Below are 19876 nucleotides of genomic sequence, written 5' to 3'. Positions count from 1 at the left end.
AGTAAGAGTAGAACAATATATCTTATGCAATAACTACACAATAAAGTCTTGCAGCATCAATTTCCTTAACATTTCCATGTATGTACAAGTAAGAGTAGAACAATATATCTTATGCAATAACTACACAAGAAAGTCTTGCAGCATCAATTTCCTTAACATTTCCATGTACGTATAAGTAAGAGTAGAACGATTACCTCAAATGAATCTTTATCCATTATCTTTGCATTTGCGATAAATTGTGAAATACGAAAGTGTAAGTCTTTGTAGAGAACAGCCTTGAGTTGCAACTGAGACACCTAAGAACATGGTAGAAGGACGATGGATAGACAAAAAAATTAAAATCTTCAAAAAAATTCAACAATGGCAATCTTTACTTGCAAACTTAAAGATTATGTGAAAGCTGAATAGAACTAAAATAATAATTTTGGAAATATCTTATGAAACATTACTTTTCCAGCTTCTTCTGTATTTGAAACAGAGATCAACTTCTGTAGTACGCTGACATCCAAACCTAAGGATGTTGCGCGAGAATCTGCACCATGAGAAAGGTGCAATAACGGCGAACTCCCATGATTGATAGATGGAGCTGAGGAGCAGCCTCTTGGAAATCTCATTAGAGCATAAATAGTTTCCTGCAAGGCTTGCGAACTTAACACTTTTGTCCACACAAGATAAACCATAACAATGTTGCCGAGAAGCAAGAGAGAAATTACCATGACTGAGTCAGCCTTGTCTATCCCAACTTTATTGAGAATATTTTCCAGAAAAGCTCCAGAGACAATGAGAGCTAAACCCAATTTCATCTCATATACTGCGACTTGAACTGGCTGAGTTATATCAATATATTCAGAATACTCGTTGGATAGTCGATCGATAAATGAAGTTGCTGTATCCTACAGAATCCAAACATTTAAGATTTTGAAAATGTAATGAGCTGAATAACCTAAACATGAATGGCAATCATATATATAAACAAGACATACCTGCCAGGTGCAAACATGCCCAATGACCTGGTTCCAGCCCAATCTTTTAATACTGTCGACCAGATCTATAGGGTTGACAAATCTCACAAACTCATGGAGCTCGCGTCTTAACTCCTTGTACTTTTTAGAATCAGGGCGAAATACAATCTGTTTAAGCAGGAATAAAAGTGACCACAGAAACATGGACAAACCGATTGTGAGTAAGTAGAATTACACAAACAGCATGATGATGTTTGAAAAGGAAAAAAGTACAGTAGCTCATATTGACCTTCCTTTGTAGCCTTTTATGCTCAGTAACAAGGCCTTGTAATGTTTGTTTGATTTTTCTGTCACTTTCTCCAGGAAAAAGCGATCCTGCGAGATAATTACATTCTTTTCGGACCTACAACAAGATTTAAAATTTTCAAACATACAGCAAACGAAAAATGCAGAAATTCTGCACCAGAATAGCAACTGAATCACCAAGATCAAAACAGAGCATCCACCTTCATGTTTAGCTCAAGGGATGAAATTTTCTCTTCTAGTTCTGATAGTTTGCATTTGATCTTTGTGGCTGGATCTATAGCATCAAAGCTATGCAAAAGATGGAAGCGAAGTTCTCCAAGATTTAACCACGTTAACCCAAGATTGAAGTAGAAATCTACAAAGCCATGCAAAAACATTAAAAACAATTCTTACCAAAGTAGAGAGAGCTCCAACAATCTCAATATATATAAATTGAATAAACTTACCACTTGATGGGCAATCAGGATAGAGATGCTGGACCAATGTATCAACAAATGAGTGAGTTAGAGACTTCAATCTCTGATGACTTGTAGACTCGATTAATGAGATCAGGAGCTGTCTATCCATCTGGTCAAGAGGGGGAATACATAATTATCCAGACAGACATGTTCTACAAAGTATCTAAACTATTAAAAAGCCTGTTGCAAAATGGAATTATCCAGCCGGAAAGAGCATGTAACTTCATGGAGGCAAACCTTGTTCGGGTTATCCTCAATGACCTGAAGCGTGGAGCAAATTGCCGCAAACTTGCCTGGCTCAAATGATTTTTTGTGTGTGCATATAACCTGAATGGTTAAAAATAAGATAAATACTACAAGCAGGTAGAGAAATTCGAGAAGAATTATTCATAGCACACAATTCTAATACCTGTTGGAAGAGAGACCGCGCAATTGATGACAGAAAAGCAGGTATTTCTTGTGTTGGTTTTGAGCTTTTCCATAGGCTTCGTGAAGCAAATCTAAGCTTGATTGAATGAACATGGAAATCCTTGATAGCAAACGCACTCTGACTGTAATTATATAATTCCGAAAGAAACTTCAACATACATGACCACAAATTTCCACCATTTGAGAGATAGTACACTAACAAGATGACTCATTGTCAATAAACTTATGAAACATGTCCATGTGTTATCCTGGAGATTAAGACTTTATAACAGAAAAACAAAGCATTAATCATAGAGACAACTCGAAAATCGTAAGCGAATATTAGGATTATCTATTTGTCTGTCAGGAAGAGCACCCAATTGGAAACATGCCATCATTTGTCAGACATAGAAACTGCCAAGGAAATTTAAAAGGTCTCAAACATCACAATGGAGACAGTGTTCTTACAGCATCTGGGCAACTGCAACTGTTTTCACTGGCTGAATCAGCATACAAGGAAGTGGAATGCAATGCCCATCGATCTCTGAGATATTCTGCACGCCCCAAAAAAAATCATATAAACAGAGGATGATAGAAAGATAGTACAGAGTTTACAGTCTAAGTGAAATTTTTTTTAAAAAAATCATTTAATTGTTTTATCCAATACCATGAGAGGGAATTGACTATGATTCCACAAAACTGAATGCCACCAGTACCACATTTCAAGAATTGAACCAGCAATTTTGGTGTCCTCTGCAATACAGCCAAAAACGATGAGCAAGTTCACTTTGGAGAACAGAAAACAATAACCTGTTAAACTCTACTACCTCGTATTGTAGAGCTGTGTGCATCAATTGTCCACAGGATTTTTTGATGAGCTACAAGAGTTTGAGGAGGCCTCGAAGAGGATAATGAATAATTTAGAGCATATTCAAGCAGCCTTGTAATGTACTCATGATCCTGTAAGTAATAAAACAGCAAGTCATGAAGAGCAGCAGCCAGATATTTAAGGAAATAGGTAACACCGTAACAGAGGCAGATAGATGTAAGTAAAAACCCTAGTGAAAGACCAGTCCGTCCAAAGCCCCAGAGAAAGACTGGTACTACAAATTGGCTGACAGAAGTATGCCAGAATTTTCTCAACAAGTCTAGCACAGATGTGCACATAACTATCCCCAACTTCATACGGTGGTCTTAGAACCACCGTGAGCACATGAAAAATAAGAGGGGGAGATTCCACTCATACACGGACCTGCTGTAACCCTGAGGGTACGGTGGAATGGACCGGCAGAAGGTGCTGAAGTATATTAAGTAACTCCACATCCAAATAACAACTTTCACTGCAAGCAAGAAGATGCGTTTGCAACCAACTGCTATAACCAGATCCAGTAGCCAAAATCTCTGGGAGTAAAACACAGCAATCAGCAGAAGGTTTTTCAATACTATCATTCCCACCGGAACCCAGCCTATCCTCCAGCCTTTCTCTTTCAAATTTCATCCTTCTCAACAGCATCTGGGTGAATATAGTCAAAATGGTGAGTGACAGATATGAATATTCCATCATTCAGGCAACAAGCATATGATTATGATATGAGAATACGAACCTGGTATAACTCATCCAACTGAACAGCAGCCACATTGTCTTCGTCATCCTTGCCAGCGATATATGATGACATGCAAAGGCCTTCACATTTTTGGAAGGGAAAAAACAAGTAAGATATTGAGGTTACATATCACCAAGCGAGACAATTACAGGTTACAATTTTTCCCCATGCAGCATATTGCTTCTTATTCCTTCACTTTCATTAAAAAACAAAGAGCTTCAAGAAAATGACATTAAACTAACAAGACGATAATATATCCTCATACAAGAAAATTAAAGCTTTGATAAATGTCCATGTTAGTAAACTATGATATCTTGTACTGTTTTTGAAGCACTTGATAGCTTAGCGTCTTTGTTAAAAAAAATTACAATTTAGGGCACAACAGTCACATATACTTTTCGAAAATAAGACTATGGACAGTAGTGGCTGAGAATGCTATCTGACTATTACGCTACATGAGTAGCACAATGCAAAACAAAGAAACTAAAAGATTTAGCAAGGCATTACAGAAAAGGTACCCTGTAAAGCAAGAGAACGCAGTTCAGGACAGCAAAACGACATAACTCTGGTAAGATAATCATTCCCTGCCATAAGACATCAACTATTAGCAGACAGAGCAAAAATAAAACAAAAAAGTTAGTATCAGAAAGTCGGGAAATCCAACCTCGTTCATCTGATTCTAATCTCACTCGCCAAACATTGTCACACAATTTCAGAAGTTCCTGCTGTTTAATGTACAGTTTTGCAGATACTGGCAAGGAAGGATGACCACCATGTGCCCATAGCAATGATTTTTCATCTTGACCATGCAAAGATATATTGTTCAGATTTTTGCTTTCATCCTACAAAAGAACAAAAATGATTTTACAAGCTACAACTGATTATGACTTGAAGAAAGATGTATCAGTGCAAAACTGAAGGATAAGCTTACCAGGACCACTCGAACTTCTTCAGGAAAAGAGCTGAGTAGCTTTTTAGCAGTTTTCATCAAACACCGGAAGGAGTACACTAAACGCTCACTTTGTGAGGAGACCAAAGTAGACCAAAAGAGCGAATGCTTTTCAATAAGTTGGGTGTACAGTTGAATCAACACACTAAAATCATGCGATCCCACCAGCATTTTTAGCAGTTTCTTCTCCAGTCTTTGCAGGGATTTCAGAAATGTTACGAATGACAGAGATACATCGGTGTGGTTATAGTTTCTTTCTGCAAACCATTGCTGATAGGAAAGCCGAAGGATCTCAGTGGAATTGAGACAATTAAAGAGGCATTTAGTAGATTCGTTGGCCTGCCCAAACAATGCAGCTACATCAATCAGTTTTAAGGACAGCATGGGAATAGGACTAGCATCAGAATCCATTTGGCAGAGGGATATCAGGTCCTGTCGGCATCTAAGTATATGACCCCAGATAGGATGCTCCAATTCCTCCTTGAGCATACTGAGAAAAAACTGGAAAAACGGACAGTATGGCTGCAACTTGGAATCAAGCCAAGTAAACCAGCCAAGATAGAGTTGAATATCCTTTTCGGTTGCCTGCTCAATTGCCCAGTTGGCGGCATATAACATCATTTGTGAAACTGAATGAAGTTTCATTTTCGGGGCATTTTCCACACAGGTTGATCCACTGGCAACTTTAGGAAACATAACCTTTCTCAATTCTCCAGCAGTAAACTCTCTGTCTCTGAATCTCTGGTTGCAGGTTATATCGGATTCATGAGATGCATACTGAGCCCCTAAGAACTCCAGATACATGCAATTCTGCCTGATGGTAACTTCTATTGAATACCTGGTGAAGTCTCTCAAGTTAAGAGGCTTTGGCAATCCCCCGGGTAACCAAAGACCCTTGCCGAAAGATGAAATAAAATCAGACAGGTCAATCTCTGACAAATATTCATTAAGAGCAGAATCAACTACTTCCTTTCCATCATCTTCCCCAAGGGATGAAAGATAGATGTGCTCCCAACTTAGTCGTAGGCTCCATAGAGGTTGATTGCCATTCATGAGCAGCTGTTGAAATAGGTTAACCCATTGATCAAGCTCAAGATACGTAATTCGAACATTAAAGCATTGACCTTTATGCCATGCATAAACATGTGCTTTGGCCATGGAAGCCACCAACTTGGAACCTGGTATGCCTGATAGAGCCAGAAACCTCTCAACACCTCTTACTAAAAGCTCTTCACTGTCAACAACTTCATCATCCAGCTGCCAATGTGGCTCCATCATAAATATTTCAACGCCTCTATTTCGCATTGCTCTTGATACCTCACCAAAATTTGGGTTAACAGTAAGGAACAGGCGAAAATTAGGATGTGGTGTGACAGTAACTGGTTGGCCATCAATAATTCCACACTCGTTTATGGTGATTGATCCACCCGGTTCAACCAAAGAGTTGATTCTATCAAGTACCTGACAAACAAGTTAACCACATTAGTTATCCACCGCATGAAGCTATTATTGAACCAATTATGTACAGCAAGCAAGAAACAGTGGAATGCCACACTTGTATAAAGCAATAAAAAGTGAATTTGTAGAAGGATATAAGAAGCTGAAAGGAACAACAGAGGCTATCTTACCGTGGGATTACACAGATTTGCATTTTCTAGGACAACCCATTCTCCATTTTCTATAGCCTTTATCAGCATTCCAGTCACCCATTCAAATCTTGTTGTCGGCTTTTTCTCAAAAGTCTGCAGCTTCAATATTGACTTCACGATTTGGTCCAGATTCTTCTTTGAGCAACTAGCATGCAAAGCGCCTTCATCCACCACCTTCTTTAGATGTGCTACGATCTCCGCTAACTTAGAGAGTGAGTAAGAAAGGCTATCAGAGTCCTTCAGTAAGGATGGAGAACCTTCCAGGATGTAGGAGTTTATCGTAGATAAAAAAGAAAGCCAGCTGGAAACTAAGCTGTTCCTTTCGCTTAAGAAGGTCTTCGAAGAAGACTCTAATAGCAAGCTGCAATACTCATTAAGAAGGTGCTCCACTTGAGCAACAACCAACCTGAAAGTCCGGAAGGCATTATATTGCTCAAAGCACCCAAGTAAATCAGATATGTCAGTAGAAGACGAGAGATTTAGTTCATTAAGAGCATATCCTGTTAGCTGAGCTAATATTTTGATCAGCGAAGTTTTCCCAGATGATGATGGTCCTACTAGAACGCACAACCATTGATTCCGCACACAATGTGCAACAGCCTCCAAGTTCTGACGGATTTCAGGCAAAATCTTCAGCTGCTCACTCGAAATATTAGACTGAGTGAAATTCCTTTTAATAGCAGCATTTCCAACAATTAAGTACGAAGGATTAAGCTGAACTCGAGGATAACTATTAATAGACGGTTTTCGGCCAAAAATGTCCTCATAGATACTGAGAACTTCTTTGCGATCAGTTGCAGTACGCATTCTTTGGACATAGACAACATTCAGAAAGCTGTCAATTTCTACATCGTTTACTGCCCCTGAAGATGACAAAATAAACTCCACTTAGTTTATAACCCAAATGTGGTCTCGGGAACAAACTAATTAACTTGGAAAAAATGAAGCAAAACGGGTAACTACCTTGCACAACTTGACAGGATCGAATCACATCACGCAGATTGAATTCCCAAGGTGAACCACTCTGACCAAACTTACGACTTAACATTGTATCATCATGTAGCCGCCGATTAAAAGAAATAAGCTTAGAAAGCAATGGTTGAGGAATAGACTGGTAAAGCGAGCTACAGATGAAAAAGTAATCATCTTCCACCAGCTCGTCCATATAAACCTGGGCCAATAAAAAAGATGCTGCTCACTCGAAATATTAGACTGAGTGAAATTCCTTTTAATAGCAGCATTTCCAACAATTAAGTACGAAGGATTAAGCTGAACTCGAGGATAACTATTAATAGACGGTTTTCGGCCAAAAATGTCCTCATAGATACTGAGAACTTCTTTGCGATCAGTTGCAGTACGCATTCTTTGGACATAGACAACATTCAGAAAGCTGTCAATTTCTACATCGTTTACTGCCCCTGAAGATGACAAAATAAACTCCACTTAGTTTATAACCCAAATGTGGTCTCGGGAACAAACTAATTAACTTGGAAAAAATGAAGCAAAACGGGTAACTACCTTGCACAACTTGACAGGATCGAATCACATCACGCAGATTGAATTCCCAAGGTGAACCACTCTGACCAAACTTACGACTTAACATTGTATCATCATGTAGCCGCCGATTAAAAGAAATAAGCTTAGAAAGCAATGGTTGAGGAATAGACTGGTAAAGCGAGCTACAGATGAAAAAGTAATCATCTTCCACCAGCTCGTCCATATAAACCTGGGCCAATAAAAAAGATGGGACAGTTGATAGTTCCATTTGCATCGTATGAAACATATCAAGGCACACATATATCATATGCTATCCATGACCAGAGGAAATTTGTACCTTAGCGAATCGGTTGAGGAAAGATTTTGGAAGACCTTTTCTTCCACCGCCTTGAGACGAAGGATTCTGGCATGCAAATACTCTAAAAGTAGGAGGACATTCAAAAGTACGATTAAGTTCTGGAATGAAGACCTGAGCGCGATGATCCAAAATCGCATTCAATCCCTGAAGAAATATCTTTCACTTAGCAACCTTTAAAAGGTAACCTCCACATATAAACAAAAGATGCAAACATGTTGCACTATAAGAACGAGGTTATAAAATTAAAACTGGCAAATTAAAGGCTCACCTCCAGAACAGACTGTGGGGCAAGGTTAAGTTCATCTAACAAAACCCAGGAGCCTTGCTTTAACGCCTATAAAAATAAGATAGTTGAGAATATGCAATATTCATAAATAGTACTTCAATCTCAAGATTTTTTCACCTGCAAGAGGATTCCATCAGACCATGCAAACTTCATCCCTTCATCACTTTCGACTGGTAAATCAGAACCCAGCAAATCCATCATGTCAGTCTGCACCAAAAGCAACTGAAACTATATTACACAACAAACAGAATGGTACAGAGAATTAATTTGTGGAGGAGGAAAGCAAACCTGCTCTGATAGATTTATGCGCACCACCTTGTGGCCAGAATATTTACCCACCGCCATAATTAAACTTGTTTTCCCTACCCCTGGACTGCCTTCCAACAAAACTGCAAAATTAAATGATCCAAATTACATCTAACAATTTCATATGCAAACAGCATAACAATTTTCAACATGCAAGTAGCAAGACAACAAAAATTAAGAGACATACTAGGTTTAGAAAGCTGCATTGCACGCAATACCCTCAAGGCATTCCTCCGAGTAGTTGGCGCTAAAAATTCAAATCCTTCAGTCTCGGTATTCTCATCACCTGAGCAGACAATGCACAAGTTGAAAATAGTATAACAAGAAGATAATACCTCTGGCAATAAAAAAATCAAATCACACCACTGACACTTAAAACAGCAACAGAGTAAAAATGGACAAGGAAGACAGATCTCAGGACATGAATGGAAGGTTTCAATATAAAATATGCAGATCTTTTGCAGGGATACTATGGCCAGCTACCTCACCTATTCTGATGTAAAAAGGATCGATACCAAACATTTCCCCACGTAAAACACTCTTATTTCCCTGATAACCTGTTTCACCATCACCCCAGCCATATTGCTCCAGTTTTGAAAGTTCAGAAGGTAGTGTATCACAAGCAAAAACCTGTGCCAGGAAAGTACACAAGAGAAACAGGAATATGAGACATTTAAAATAAAACCAAGAGCACCGCTGAAATTTTTGGCCTGGACACCTCATGTGGGCATGGCTATACATCACCCACACTGCTTAAGTTTTTTCGTGTTATCCTAATATTTTGGGAAATGAATATCTTAACTCCTATAATAGCACGAGAATGAAAAACAGAAAATGAAAACCTTGCTAAGTATTAAAATTATAAAAATAGTCAAAATCAGTTCTAAAGATTAGAACATTGATTTTTATTACGGCTAAGAATGTATCAGACATATTGAATGAATTCTAAAGCAACCTAGCTCTCGTTGAACAAGCTTTGGGACAGCGAAACATCCCAGAAGGACTATAGGTACCAAGACAGAACTTACCTTTAACTGTTCAGAAAGAAACAAGAAGCATTTTTCCCTCAGCTCTTCTCCATCCCTCTTAGAAAAACCGGTTCCTTGGAAAACCAAAACAAGAAAGTTTTAAGACAAATTGAACTAAATACATTAGGTTTGGTAATTAGATTCGGCTATACCTCGCATGCAATGCCAACAAAAGCAACACAAATATAACACCCGACAGACACATTAGGTTTATGAGCATGTTTAACTTTAATATAAATATTTCCTTAGAGCCATAAGAGGGTAAGCACATCAAAACTGCTACAAAAGGCATTATAAACCACAAGAAAACTATGAAAAGCAACTATGAGAAGCATGTAAGCAGAAGTTGTGAAACCATGCATATCAGGTGCATATCAACTATATTTCTGACGAGAAGAATAACAACTGAAAAAGCAAATTCAAAAACATAATTCTATGATTAGTTAGGATATTCTGAATTGTGAAAGGAACCAACCTAAACTTAAACCATCAAGTAACACTAGAAATGCCCCATGAGAAATAGCATATACAGGTCCTAAGTTTTCTCTAGTGACGTTGACAAAAGAAATCCAAGAGAGGAGATCCCTGACTGTGAGCACTCTCCCAATCTGCAACTGATTAAACCACTGCAGCATAAAAAGTTTAAAAAATTAATAGACTGAAATAAATCATATGCACATAATCTGTAACATACTAACATAGAAAAGAGAAGTGCAACATACCTCCCAAAAGTTCACAATGGGACAAACAATATTAGGATCCTTTGGGTCAGAAAGGCTGCAAAGAAGAGAAAATTCCTAATATAAAAACAGATTATATATATAAAGAAAATACAGTTAGCATTTCACGAAAATGACATACCTAGAAAGGGCAATACTTGTAAGTTCATCAATATCACTAATAGGGGGAACCCATATCTCAGTAAAACGGCTACGAAGTGCCGGAGACAATTCTTTCTTTCCATAATCACCACCAGGATTCATAGTAGCAAGAACTAAAAAGTTTTCGCGGGCTGCAACTTCCTCCAATACTGGACCACCTTTCTCAGCTAAAGACTGCATTGATAAAAGGAGTACCAAAACATGTGAATGGAAAAACAAGCAAACCATAAAGAAATGATCAGAAAGGAGGTAAGGAACCGGTGCAGATCTTATTCGATTAACGTGCAAGCTAACAATATCATATGTAGGAGGAAAATGGTGATAGCGCACTATCATCAGCCAAACACACTATTGACTATTCAACTCATTAGAAGAAACTGCTCACCAATTTCCTGTCTGGCTCCAACACACTATTCAGTCTCTCTAGCACACTATCATCAGCTAAAGATATCTCATCCACTAAGAAGAGATCACCAGCTCGCATAGCTTGTACAAGGGGTCCATCTTGCCACACAAAGATTGCACACCACTTCTGATACAACACAACAAGATCGTTCTTCATTTTCTCAAAAGCAACAATATCTTGCTGTCGAACACCTGTGTCCAACGTCGAATCATTTCTGTACTTTTCGAGAACTGCATCCAATGCTTTAATTAACATATCTGCTTCATTAATATCTGTAGAAATATCCTGTACATCAAATGTTCAAGACGATATAATCTCCAATGACAGAAGAAAAGACAGTGAAATACCAGTCAACAAAAAGTAAATACCAGGATACATACAATGTCTTGGCTACACTGTGCCAAAGCCTTGGAGGGCTTCAACTTCTTGACTAGGTTTTCGTATTCAGCAGCTAAATTAGATCTATCCCGGACAGGAAAGAACCCCTAACAAGATTATGTAAAAAAAGTTAAAAATTAAAAGATTTGCAGGAGCGTCAAATAACAACCACAACGCCTTAATCCCAAGTTTAAGGCGTTGGGATTAAGTAAAAGATTTTTATGACCATTAGATTAAAAAGAAAAAGCTTACACCAAGGAAGTCAGAAGTTTCTGTGAATTGATGACAATTAAGGATGTGCAATCTTAGCCCCAGAGCGTCACTAAGCAGCTGGCAGATGGTTGTTTTGCCTCCTCCAGTTTCACCAACAAGAAGAACAGGCTCACGTAATTCATAGCAACGCCTAATGAGAAAGTACAATCTCCACATATTTTTAGTCCAGGTGACAGATCTGCTCTGCCTGTATAAGAAAATAGAACAAGTAGCATCACAAATTTAGCCAAACCCGGTGAAGATCAAATTAACAATCTGGAAAACAAAACTACTAAGTAGATATAAGGTTTAGGAAGGAATGAGTATTTACATGATATCCTCTCTCAAATGAAGCGATTCATCCAAACCAGACAGATCCTGGAAAAAAGAGGCAAATATATAGAAAGAAAATTACGACCAACAACAGGATAGAGTATGAATTGCGAATAATGTAACGATGCACTAGATCACCAGAGTACTTAAAACACTACCTATTGGAAAAAAATGCTGCTGGAATATATATGTATATGTATATGTATATGTATATACACAGACGCAATTAGAAGACCATCGTTAAATTATAAAAAGTCACGTGCATCGCCGAAAGATAACATACCACTAAGAAGCAAAAACAATCTAACTACGCAGCATTGTCCTATTCATATACAAAACTCAATTGCCCGACATGCTTTTAGATAAATGATTTCAAAAAGCTTTTAATACCATAGCTTAAAAAGAGAAAACAAAACTCACACTTTTGTATAAATCGTCTTTAGCAAGAGCGACCCGAAAATGTCTCTCCAAAGCCTCTTGAACAACCTGCTTCTCTGCATCATCCCGCAGCTTCTCGGCAAGGAGGTAATATCCTTCTCTAGCTAGATCTTCATTACATTTTCCAAAAGTGCTAAAACGATCAGCCCAACGGAATAAATCTCTAGGTGTTATGTATCCATGTTTTCCAGCAAAAGCTTTACTATTTTGCCTATGCAGTTGCAAGTCCTTCATCACTTCAACCATTTTCAAAGCATGGCTTTGGGCAATGTGACATCTCTCTTTAAGAATTATTCTGAGTTCATCTTCCGGAATTTCATCAACATGGATCTCCACAAACCGGTTACGAAAAGCTCGAGAAAGCATTTTGCGCCCACCATATAGGGTTGGTGGATTCTGCGTAGCGAAAAGCATGAAATTAGGATGTGCTGATATCGTCTCGCTCAGCTCAGGTACAAAAAGTTCTCGATTATCATCAAGCAATCTGTTTAGTGCCTCCAGAACATCAGATGGGGCCAAATTAAGTTCATCCAAGACTATCCAATGCCCATTCCTAACAGCCTTCACTAATGCACCTTCATGAAATATGAGCTTCCCTGAGGAATCAGTCATGTAGGAGCCCAAATATTCTTGGATATCTGTGTTCTCATGATTATTGATTCGGATAAACTTGTGCCCACTTATCGCCGCAAGATACCTGACAAGGCTTGTTTTCCCACTGGATGTCGGTCCTTGTAAAAGAACAGGATATTTTTTAATAAAAATGGCATGCATCAGATGGCGAAGATGCTGTTTTACCGTCTTTGTCATGACATAGTTCTTCACAAAGTCATCAGAGCTGGATTTTAATTCTCCCAAGTAGCTGCTGGGAGAAAAGGGAGAAACTGGAGAGCTATGTTTCCCTAAGATGTACTTTAAAACCATGTGGTTCATGATCTTGGCACTAGAAGCATCCAACAGAGATAGGAAAAACATGGAAAATCCATCAAACAATGCCTTTTCAAATCCAGCAATGGCTTCTGCTTTTCTGGCGTACTCAAGTGCACGGTAAAGAGACCTCAAGCTATATTGTGGTTTCTGATTTGCACCATCTTGCAAGCTTTCTTCAGATAACCTTTTCGCTTCCTTGTAAAAGCAAACAATGTTCTCCACTAACTTGCTATCAGATTTGCGTCCAGCTAAAAACCGTCGTACAAAAATTCCCAGGTCATCATCACACAATTCATCATCCACAACATACTCTGTGAATCTGCTGCGGAAGGAGAGTGGCAACTCCCTTTTACCAGCATCTGTGGCTGGATTCATACAAGCAAATATACGGAAATTCGAATGTCTCGGAATGCCCTTTACATCCCCTCTTTCAGCAAGACAAAACGAACTTCTTACCCCTTCAAGAACACCAGCAAGTCTGCCCAATAACTCTGGCGGGGCTAAGTTCACCTCATCTAGTAAAATCCAGTGTCCTTCTCTGAGGGCTGTTATAAAAGCACCTTCTACAAAGGTAAATACCATTCCACCTGTGCAAATCTGCTGATGGATTTTTTCCACTTTGCCTAAAAGAGCCACCCAATCTTTAATCACATCTTGTTTCTTCCTTTTCCTACAAGATCCAGACCTTTTTTTCTCATTATTGTGTCCGGTGTGACAATCAATTGTTTTCTTCAATCCACTCAGAAATTTTTCCCACTTCCTGGCCCAAAAACGTTTTTGCAGCCGTTTCATTGTTTCTGAATCATCCTGTGTAACAACATGAAAAAAAGATTTATTAGAAGTGTGAAAGGCAAACTAAAAGATCTTAAACCTTAGGTTAAAGCTACCTTCATCCTTGATAGTCTTGCCAATTTATTGAATTCGTTGTACAGAGATGTGCACAGGAGCTTTGCGTCGACAGGCTTAAAACCACCCAACAGATCCACTATATCACTTTGCTGGCTAAGGTTCTGCAAGAATGCAAGAGAAAACAAAGGGAAATACAAAAAAATCAGACGATCTCCACAGAAACTACAAGAATTAAAAAGTCACAAAAAATAGATATCCTCCGCAACACACCAGAACAGTGAGTTTCTGCCCCAGCCATGATGCCAGATTTTGCACCAATGTTGTTTTCCCTGTACCAGTTTCCCCAACTAAGAGAACTGGCTCATTACACTCAACAGACCGAGCTATTTTCTCGAGCAAGCACATAGAGGTACGTGTTTCAACAAATCTCAACCTATCATGTGACTGCAACAAAAAGAGCAGACCATTAGAAGATTTCATTGATGAATTTTGGTGTTAGGAGGAAACAGATGCTTAAACCCACCGCAGTTTCACCATGTTCAAGAGAAACTCTTCCAATTTTCAGCATTCCAGAAAAATCCTGCAGTTTATAACACAATTAAGAAAACAGCCTGGCAAGATGCAAGTAAAGACATTCCAGAAGAAGAGGTACCTGGATTGCAGGCTTAGACTGAGCTTCGGACACAGGAACATTCCAAATGCTTGCAATAATTCTACTAATAGTCATCCGGTTTTGAGAGGACATAAAAGAAGCAGAGAATATATCAGCTGCCTGAGACAAAAGCACCAAAATGTCAAACTATGAAGATAAAGATTAAACTAAGCAAATGGGGAAAGCATATCTTCAAGAGCCAGACCTCTTGATAGATCGTATGGTTATCACATGAAGACAATCCATTAACTCGTTCGCACCACTTGATAAGATCTCTGGAAATGAAGGCACGATCAGAAACACTAAAATGACCAAAGTTGTTAGTAAAAAGAAACCTCATGGATCTCACCTCAGCGAAAATCTACTTGGAGAGCTGAAGGAAGCCTGATTTTCAGTCAGTGAACGTGTAAGTTGTGGTCGAAGCGCATAATTTACTTTTTCAAATGTTTCTGCAAAAGATGGAATAACTCACACACCGTAAGTATAAAACCCTCACCCAGATAACACAAATATGTAGCAAAGACCTACCAATAAGTTTTTCGGCAACATGCTCCAACCTTGAATACCTAGCAAGCAAAATACTTTGCAAACATCCAGTATCCGGCGGACGGACCAGAATTCTCCTCCAAAGAGGGCTAAGAGCATTTCCACCTACATTCCAAAAAAACAGACGAATAAAGATACTGCTTTGAAATATTGTTCATATATGAAGCAATAGTTTCAATTTTGGTGGTGATGATAGAAAAAACAAACAGTAAAAACTTTATAAACGCCTTAGGACTGTAGCCATCAACAAATGTTCCCGTTTCAGATATTATCGGTCGTAATATATAAAATAAATTACATATTTCATACTGGGTATGTTACTTGAAAGGACATCATATTCTCAATTGATTATCAATATTAGCTTTCTCTAACAAGGGCCAACATTCAAGAAAAAAAGATTGCAAAACCCTAAATCAATACAGTATAGAGACTCTAATCCACAAGATGCACTGGTCTTATGATTGAAGCGAAGCTCCAACAGAGAATTACCAAGATTATCAGGTTAAAGAAAATCTACATACCCCTTGCCAGGATCAAGCCTGCAGATAGCAAAGTTAACCGACAAAAGCACAAAAACATTCACAGCTGCCACTACAATAGAACTAAAGAATGAGCCTTTTTTAAGGTGCCACACTAAATAATGACTACAAAATATACCTTCTCTAAGGTTTGATATGCTGCCCTCGGTGGTAGATATGGTTGAAAACAGTCTGAAATGATCTGCTATTTGTATTTCCTGCATAAGACAAGCAGCTATCTGAAATTTTGGAAAAATCTATAAAACGAATACAATCTAATACATATCAGAAAAAGCAATAAAGAGGTCTTCCATAACAGAACAACTAAATGAACAGAGGTGAAAATGGCTACCCCTCCATGACTGCCACTGGTCACAAATGAACTTGAACCCCCAAGCAAAGGTGACAACATGACAGGGACATCGGATGGTGCTCTGTCTATGTCCTCAAGAACAACCCAGAAGCCATTCATGACAGCCTACCAGGAGGGAAAATTAGTAAAAACGCAATAAAAGTTAAATAGATAATAATCATTCAAAAAGGACACACACCTGAGTTAATGAACCAGGCTGCCATCTGAATTCTCCAGGTTGGTCGGAACACACATAAGTGCCAATCAAGGTTTTGCCATCAAGTTGGTCATCCATGTGGATAAATATAACTATAACATTCAAAAGATCGGAAGCTCAAAACATGTTTAGACGAACTCTAAACATGTTTCGAAAATTGGAATCTCTAACTACAGTTTGAAAGCTGACAAGGCAAGGCTTCAAGACATAAAAGCAAATGAGATTGTCTTGACTTCCATCTCCTGGAAAATCAATCTCGTATGCAAGCTTAGCCAGTGAAAAAAGTTGTTCCAGACAGAACACAAGCTTTAACTGAAGGAGCTTTTGTAGTTTTGATCCTTTGTTGTCCACAAGATGAATGCCCTCAACACAATCCCTAGTGAGCTCGCCAACCATGTCCAGACACGCACCCAAAACCGTACTAAGATGCACACTCCGATCCCCGGGAAGATCAGAGGCCTCTGCAGCAAAACTATCTGGTTAGAGAAGTTCAGTGAAGCTTTTTCAGTTTGTATAAGGAAGACAAGAATTCAAGTTGCAGTACATATCAACTTCACAGATCATCTCTAGTGGATGTACCGCCAGAATCAATTCAACATTTCTCATAACTGGAGTAGAAAATAAGCAATCCATATAATAAGAAGGCATTCTTGTGCAATAACTGTCATAAAACAAGTAGATAAGCAGCATTGTGATAGTGAACAAGTACAACAAATATTGTTTATAAAAAGGTATTGTCATCACTCGAAGTCTCAAACAAAGCACAAAATCTATGTTCAATCTTTAGCTAATTACCTTAAACATTTGAATCCAATATTCAAGACTATGTATTAAGAATAGATCATACCATGGCTCCCGCTGTCTTCAGCCAACTTTCGAATGAGAGCTGTCTTGCCAGAACCTGAAGGACCATAAAGAAGAATAGGTCGTTTTTGACTAACAGCCAGAGAGGCCATTTCATAACTATTCTTCACTCTAGGATTGATGACAAATGGTTCAGAACATAATCTTGCACCCCTGAATCAAAGAGCTATGAGTAATTCACAAGTAAAAAATAAAAAGAATAACTAAATGCAAGGTTTCTGCATGAGCTAAAAAAGATTTAACAAAAAGAGAACCAACCGTGGATCAATCCTCCGAATCTTTCGCAATGGCTCAAGATTGTCTAGCTGTGATGAAGCCGGACTGTTAACCAAAGAATGCAGATTACTTGGATAATTTGTGCACTGTTGCAAAGACCGCAACCCCGAACGACTAGGCAACTCAATGTATGTTCCAGCCTTCTCAATTTCTACATCCTTACAAAATTCCAACCAACTGAAAATATGAAAGAAAATAATTATTTAGAATTGAATAGCAAGAAGATGAGTTAACAAATTTCTCAGTAATGCTAGATGAGGGACTACCGCAATAAGCTTGAGAATGCTTCTTCTTTTCCAACATCAAAATGCCTTGTTACTTTGTCACTCCATCCCAAGACATTGAAAAGAATTTGGGAACCACACAACACGACTTCCCTATGTTTTCCCGATAAATCTTTTTTGTTGTTCATGGAATCCCATAAATAAGACCAATCCCATAACTTAGAGAAAAGTTCACGTCGGATATCGAGAAAACAACATGTTGATTGCACACAAAGCAAATATGCAGATGCAACCTGATCATGAAATAGAAACAATCAGGTGAGTTAAAATGTATAACCAACCACAGAAGGAAAGAGACTAAACCTTGATCAACAAGAATCATGAAGTTTTCTTCCTTTCAAAAAGATATTTACAACTTTAAAATATATTGAAAGTATACCTCTCTAGATATCCCTGAAGTTGTTACTTTCTCAAGAAGTCGTTCATGAGGTGCTGGAGCGAACTCAAAATAATTTAGGACAGAGCTGAAAAAAAGAAAAAGTTAGCTATCTTTTAGGAAAGTTAATCAATTTTCGAAAAACAATATGTTGTCTCGTCTTTGTACCTATTTTTGGAATCAATAATTTTACCATCTCATACAATAGACCTTTTAATAAGCAAAACGAGATGAAATTTCCTCACCGCAACAAAGAGGTATTTAAAAGTAGGGCACGACTGAAGGCCAAGCAAGCACACTCGTGAAGCTCCAAACCTCGTCCATGTTGAACATAATAATCAATTATACTAATACCACTATTCAGGGAATCGTCAAGAGCTGAGTCGTCATTAGAATGGTTCGGATTTGACCTCAGATCCCTCACTAAACGGAGAAGGCTCACAACTTTGTCTATCACCCGTCCGATAACAGCACCGAAGCTACGCGTCAAAGGAAGTGTATATGCGGGATGAAGAAACACCTTTGATAGAGCAGCTACCACCTCTTCCTCTTCAATTTCTTCAACTCCCTACCAACACCCAAAAAAACAGAAAATTTTCAACACCCAGAAAAGCTCTGAACCCATCTTTCAAAATCCTAGGTAAAAAAAAAATATACAATTCTCGGACCCAAAGACTACCTTCTTGGCAACTGAACTAAAAATTGGAGAAGTTGCCAAATTGGGGAAACGATCAAAAAACAACCCCAATGCAAGAGAGAGATTCTCCACGGGATTCATCTCGGCCGAGGCTTCGCGCTGGTCGTGGAGACGAGAGAGAGAAGAAGACATAACTGTCGAGACCAGATGCCGACTAGGTGAACCTTTCGGTTGAAGAAAAAGATGAAGAAAAGGAAGATCGCTTAAACCCTAAACCCCTCACCCAGATATACCAAAACTGTCGCACTAATATCTGAGATACAATTAGAAGGAAATGTCAAAGTTCCTTTTTACCCTCTCATAACGAGGAAAAGTCTCAAATATCCTTACTGATAAAGCGTGAGAAATACATGTCACGTGTGAACTTAACCAAAAAAAAAAAAGCATACATCAAAGCAAAGATATATATTATTATATCATGTATAATTTAAACCATCGTACATAAATTATTGTGTGTATATCTGTATATGTAATATTATAGTTTTATTAATTATTTTTAACATCAAAATTGTTCATCATCATTATGAAACTTTAAAATATAAAACAATAGTCAATAAAAAATATTTTGATCAATGGATTTTACTCAATTTACATTTGATTCTATATTCAAATGTTAAAAATATTTAAAAAAAAAAACTCATCATTACTTTGAAACAATCGTAACAATGGCAGCATTCGACAGTCAGAAGAATTTTTTAAAAAATTTGTAAAAATATTAACGTTTCCTTTACGACTCTATTATGTAACTTGTATTACGACCAGTTTTATTAGTATAATATATGCGTTTATTTACCGATAAAATGAACGAAGGTAAAT

General features: G+C 38.1%; 1 protein-coding gene across 1 annotated transcript in view; it reads right to left on the bottom strand.

Moving 5' to 3' along the window:
* Nucleotides 1-19225, bottom strand: part of LOC104805560 (midasin) — a 28168-nt gene extending 8943 nt beyond the window's left edge. The window contains exons 1-51 of the mRNA XM_010530171.1: nt 19043-19225; nt 18609-18931; nt 18367-18451; nt 17970-18220; nt 17686-17880; nt 17411-17580; nt 16546-16655; nt 16347-16472; nt 16134-16212; nt 15459-15581; nt 15280-15379; nt 15136-15205; nt 14931-15050; nt 14802-14858; nt 14549-14722; nt 14317-14439; nt 12482-14236; nt 12060-12106; nt 11729-11936; nt 11479-11583; nt 11078-11383; nt 10673-10866; nt 10534-10588; nt 10287-10437; nt 9812-9885; nt 9272-9413; nt 8971-9069; nt 8766-8866; nt 8595-8684; nt 8460-8525; nt 8171-8335; nt 7855-8062; nt 7541-7754; nt 6316-6985; nt 4670-6148; nt 4403-4580; nt 4257-4322; nt 3739-3818; nt 3387-3647; nt 2962-3094; nt 2802-2887; nt 2603-2688; nt 2136-2277; nt 1964-2053; nt 1715-1835; nt 1469-1623; nt 1252-1365; nt 984-1130; nt 714-893; nt 450-632; nt 195-296 (exon numbers count right to left, since the gene is read on the bottom strand). Of these exons, the coding sequence (XP_010528473.1) occupies nt 195-296; nt 450-632; nt 714-893; nt 984-1130; nt 1252-1365; nt 1469-1623; nt 1715-1835; nt 1964-2053; nt 2136-2277; nt 2603-2688; nt 2802-2887; nt 2962-3094; nt 3387-3647; nt 3739-3818; nt 4257-4322; nt 4403-4580; nt 4670-6148; nt 6316-6985; nt 7541-7754; nt 7855-8062; nt 8171-8335; nt 8460-8525; nt 8595-8684; nt 8766-8866; nt 8971-9069; nt 9272-9413; nt 9812-9885; nt 10287-10437; nt 10534-10588; nt 10673-10866; nt 11078-11383; nt 11479-11583; nt 11729-11936; nt 12060-12106; nt 12482-14236; nt 14317-14439; nt 14549-14722; nt 14802-14858; nt 14931-15050; nt 15136-15205; nt 15280-15379; nt 15459-15581; nt 16134-16212; nt 16347-16472; nt 16546-16655; nt 17411-17580; nt 17686-17880; nt 17970-18220; nt 18367-18451; nt 18609-18931; nt 19043-19192 (10509 nt within the window). The 5' untranslated portion in view covers nt 19193-19225. The remainder of the gene's footprint in view (nt 1-194; nt 297-449; nt 633-713; nt 894-983; nt 1131-1251; nt 1366-1468; nt 1624-1714; nt 1836-1963; nt 2054-2135; nt 2278-2602; nt 2689-2801; nt 2888-2961; nt 3095-3386; nt 3648-3738; nt 3819-4256; nt 4323-4402; nt 4581-4669; nt 6149-6315; nt 6986-7540; nt 7755-7854; nt 8063-8170; nt 8336-8459; nt 8526-8594; nt 8685-8765; nt 8867-8970; nt 9070-9271; nt 9414-9811; nt 9886-10286; nt 10438-10533; nt 10589-10672; nt 10867-11077; nt 11384-11478; nt 11584-11728; nt 11937-12059; nt 12107-12481; nt 14237-14316; nt 14440-14548; nt 14723-14801; nt 14859-14930; nt 15051-15135; nt 15206-15279; nt 15380-15458; nt 15582-16133; nt 16213-16346; nt 16473-16545; nt 16656-17410; nt 17581-17685; nt 17881-17969; nt 18221-18366; nt 18452-18608; nt 18932-19042) is intronic.
* Nucleotides 19226-19876: the final 651 nt, after the last annotated feature.

Source organism: Tarenaya hassleriana, unplaced genomic scaffold (assembly GCF_000463585.1).
Source record: "Tarenaya hassleriana unplaced genomic scaffold, ASM46358v1 Cleome11, whole genome shotgun sequence".
NCBI classification, from domain to species: domain Eukaryota; kingdom Viridiplantae; phylum Streptophyta; class Magnoliopsida; order Brassicales; family Cleomaceae; genus Tarenaya; species Tarenaya hassleriana.
This window is presented reverse-complemented; position numbering and strand designations above follow the sequence as displayed.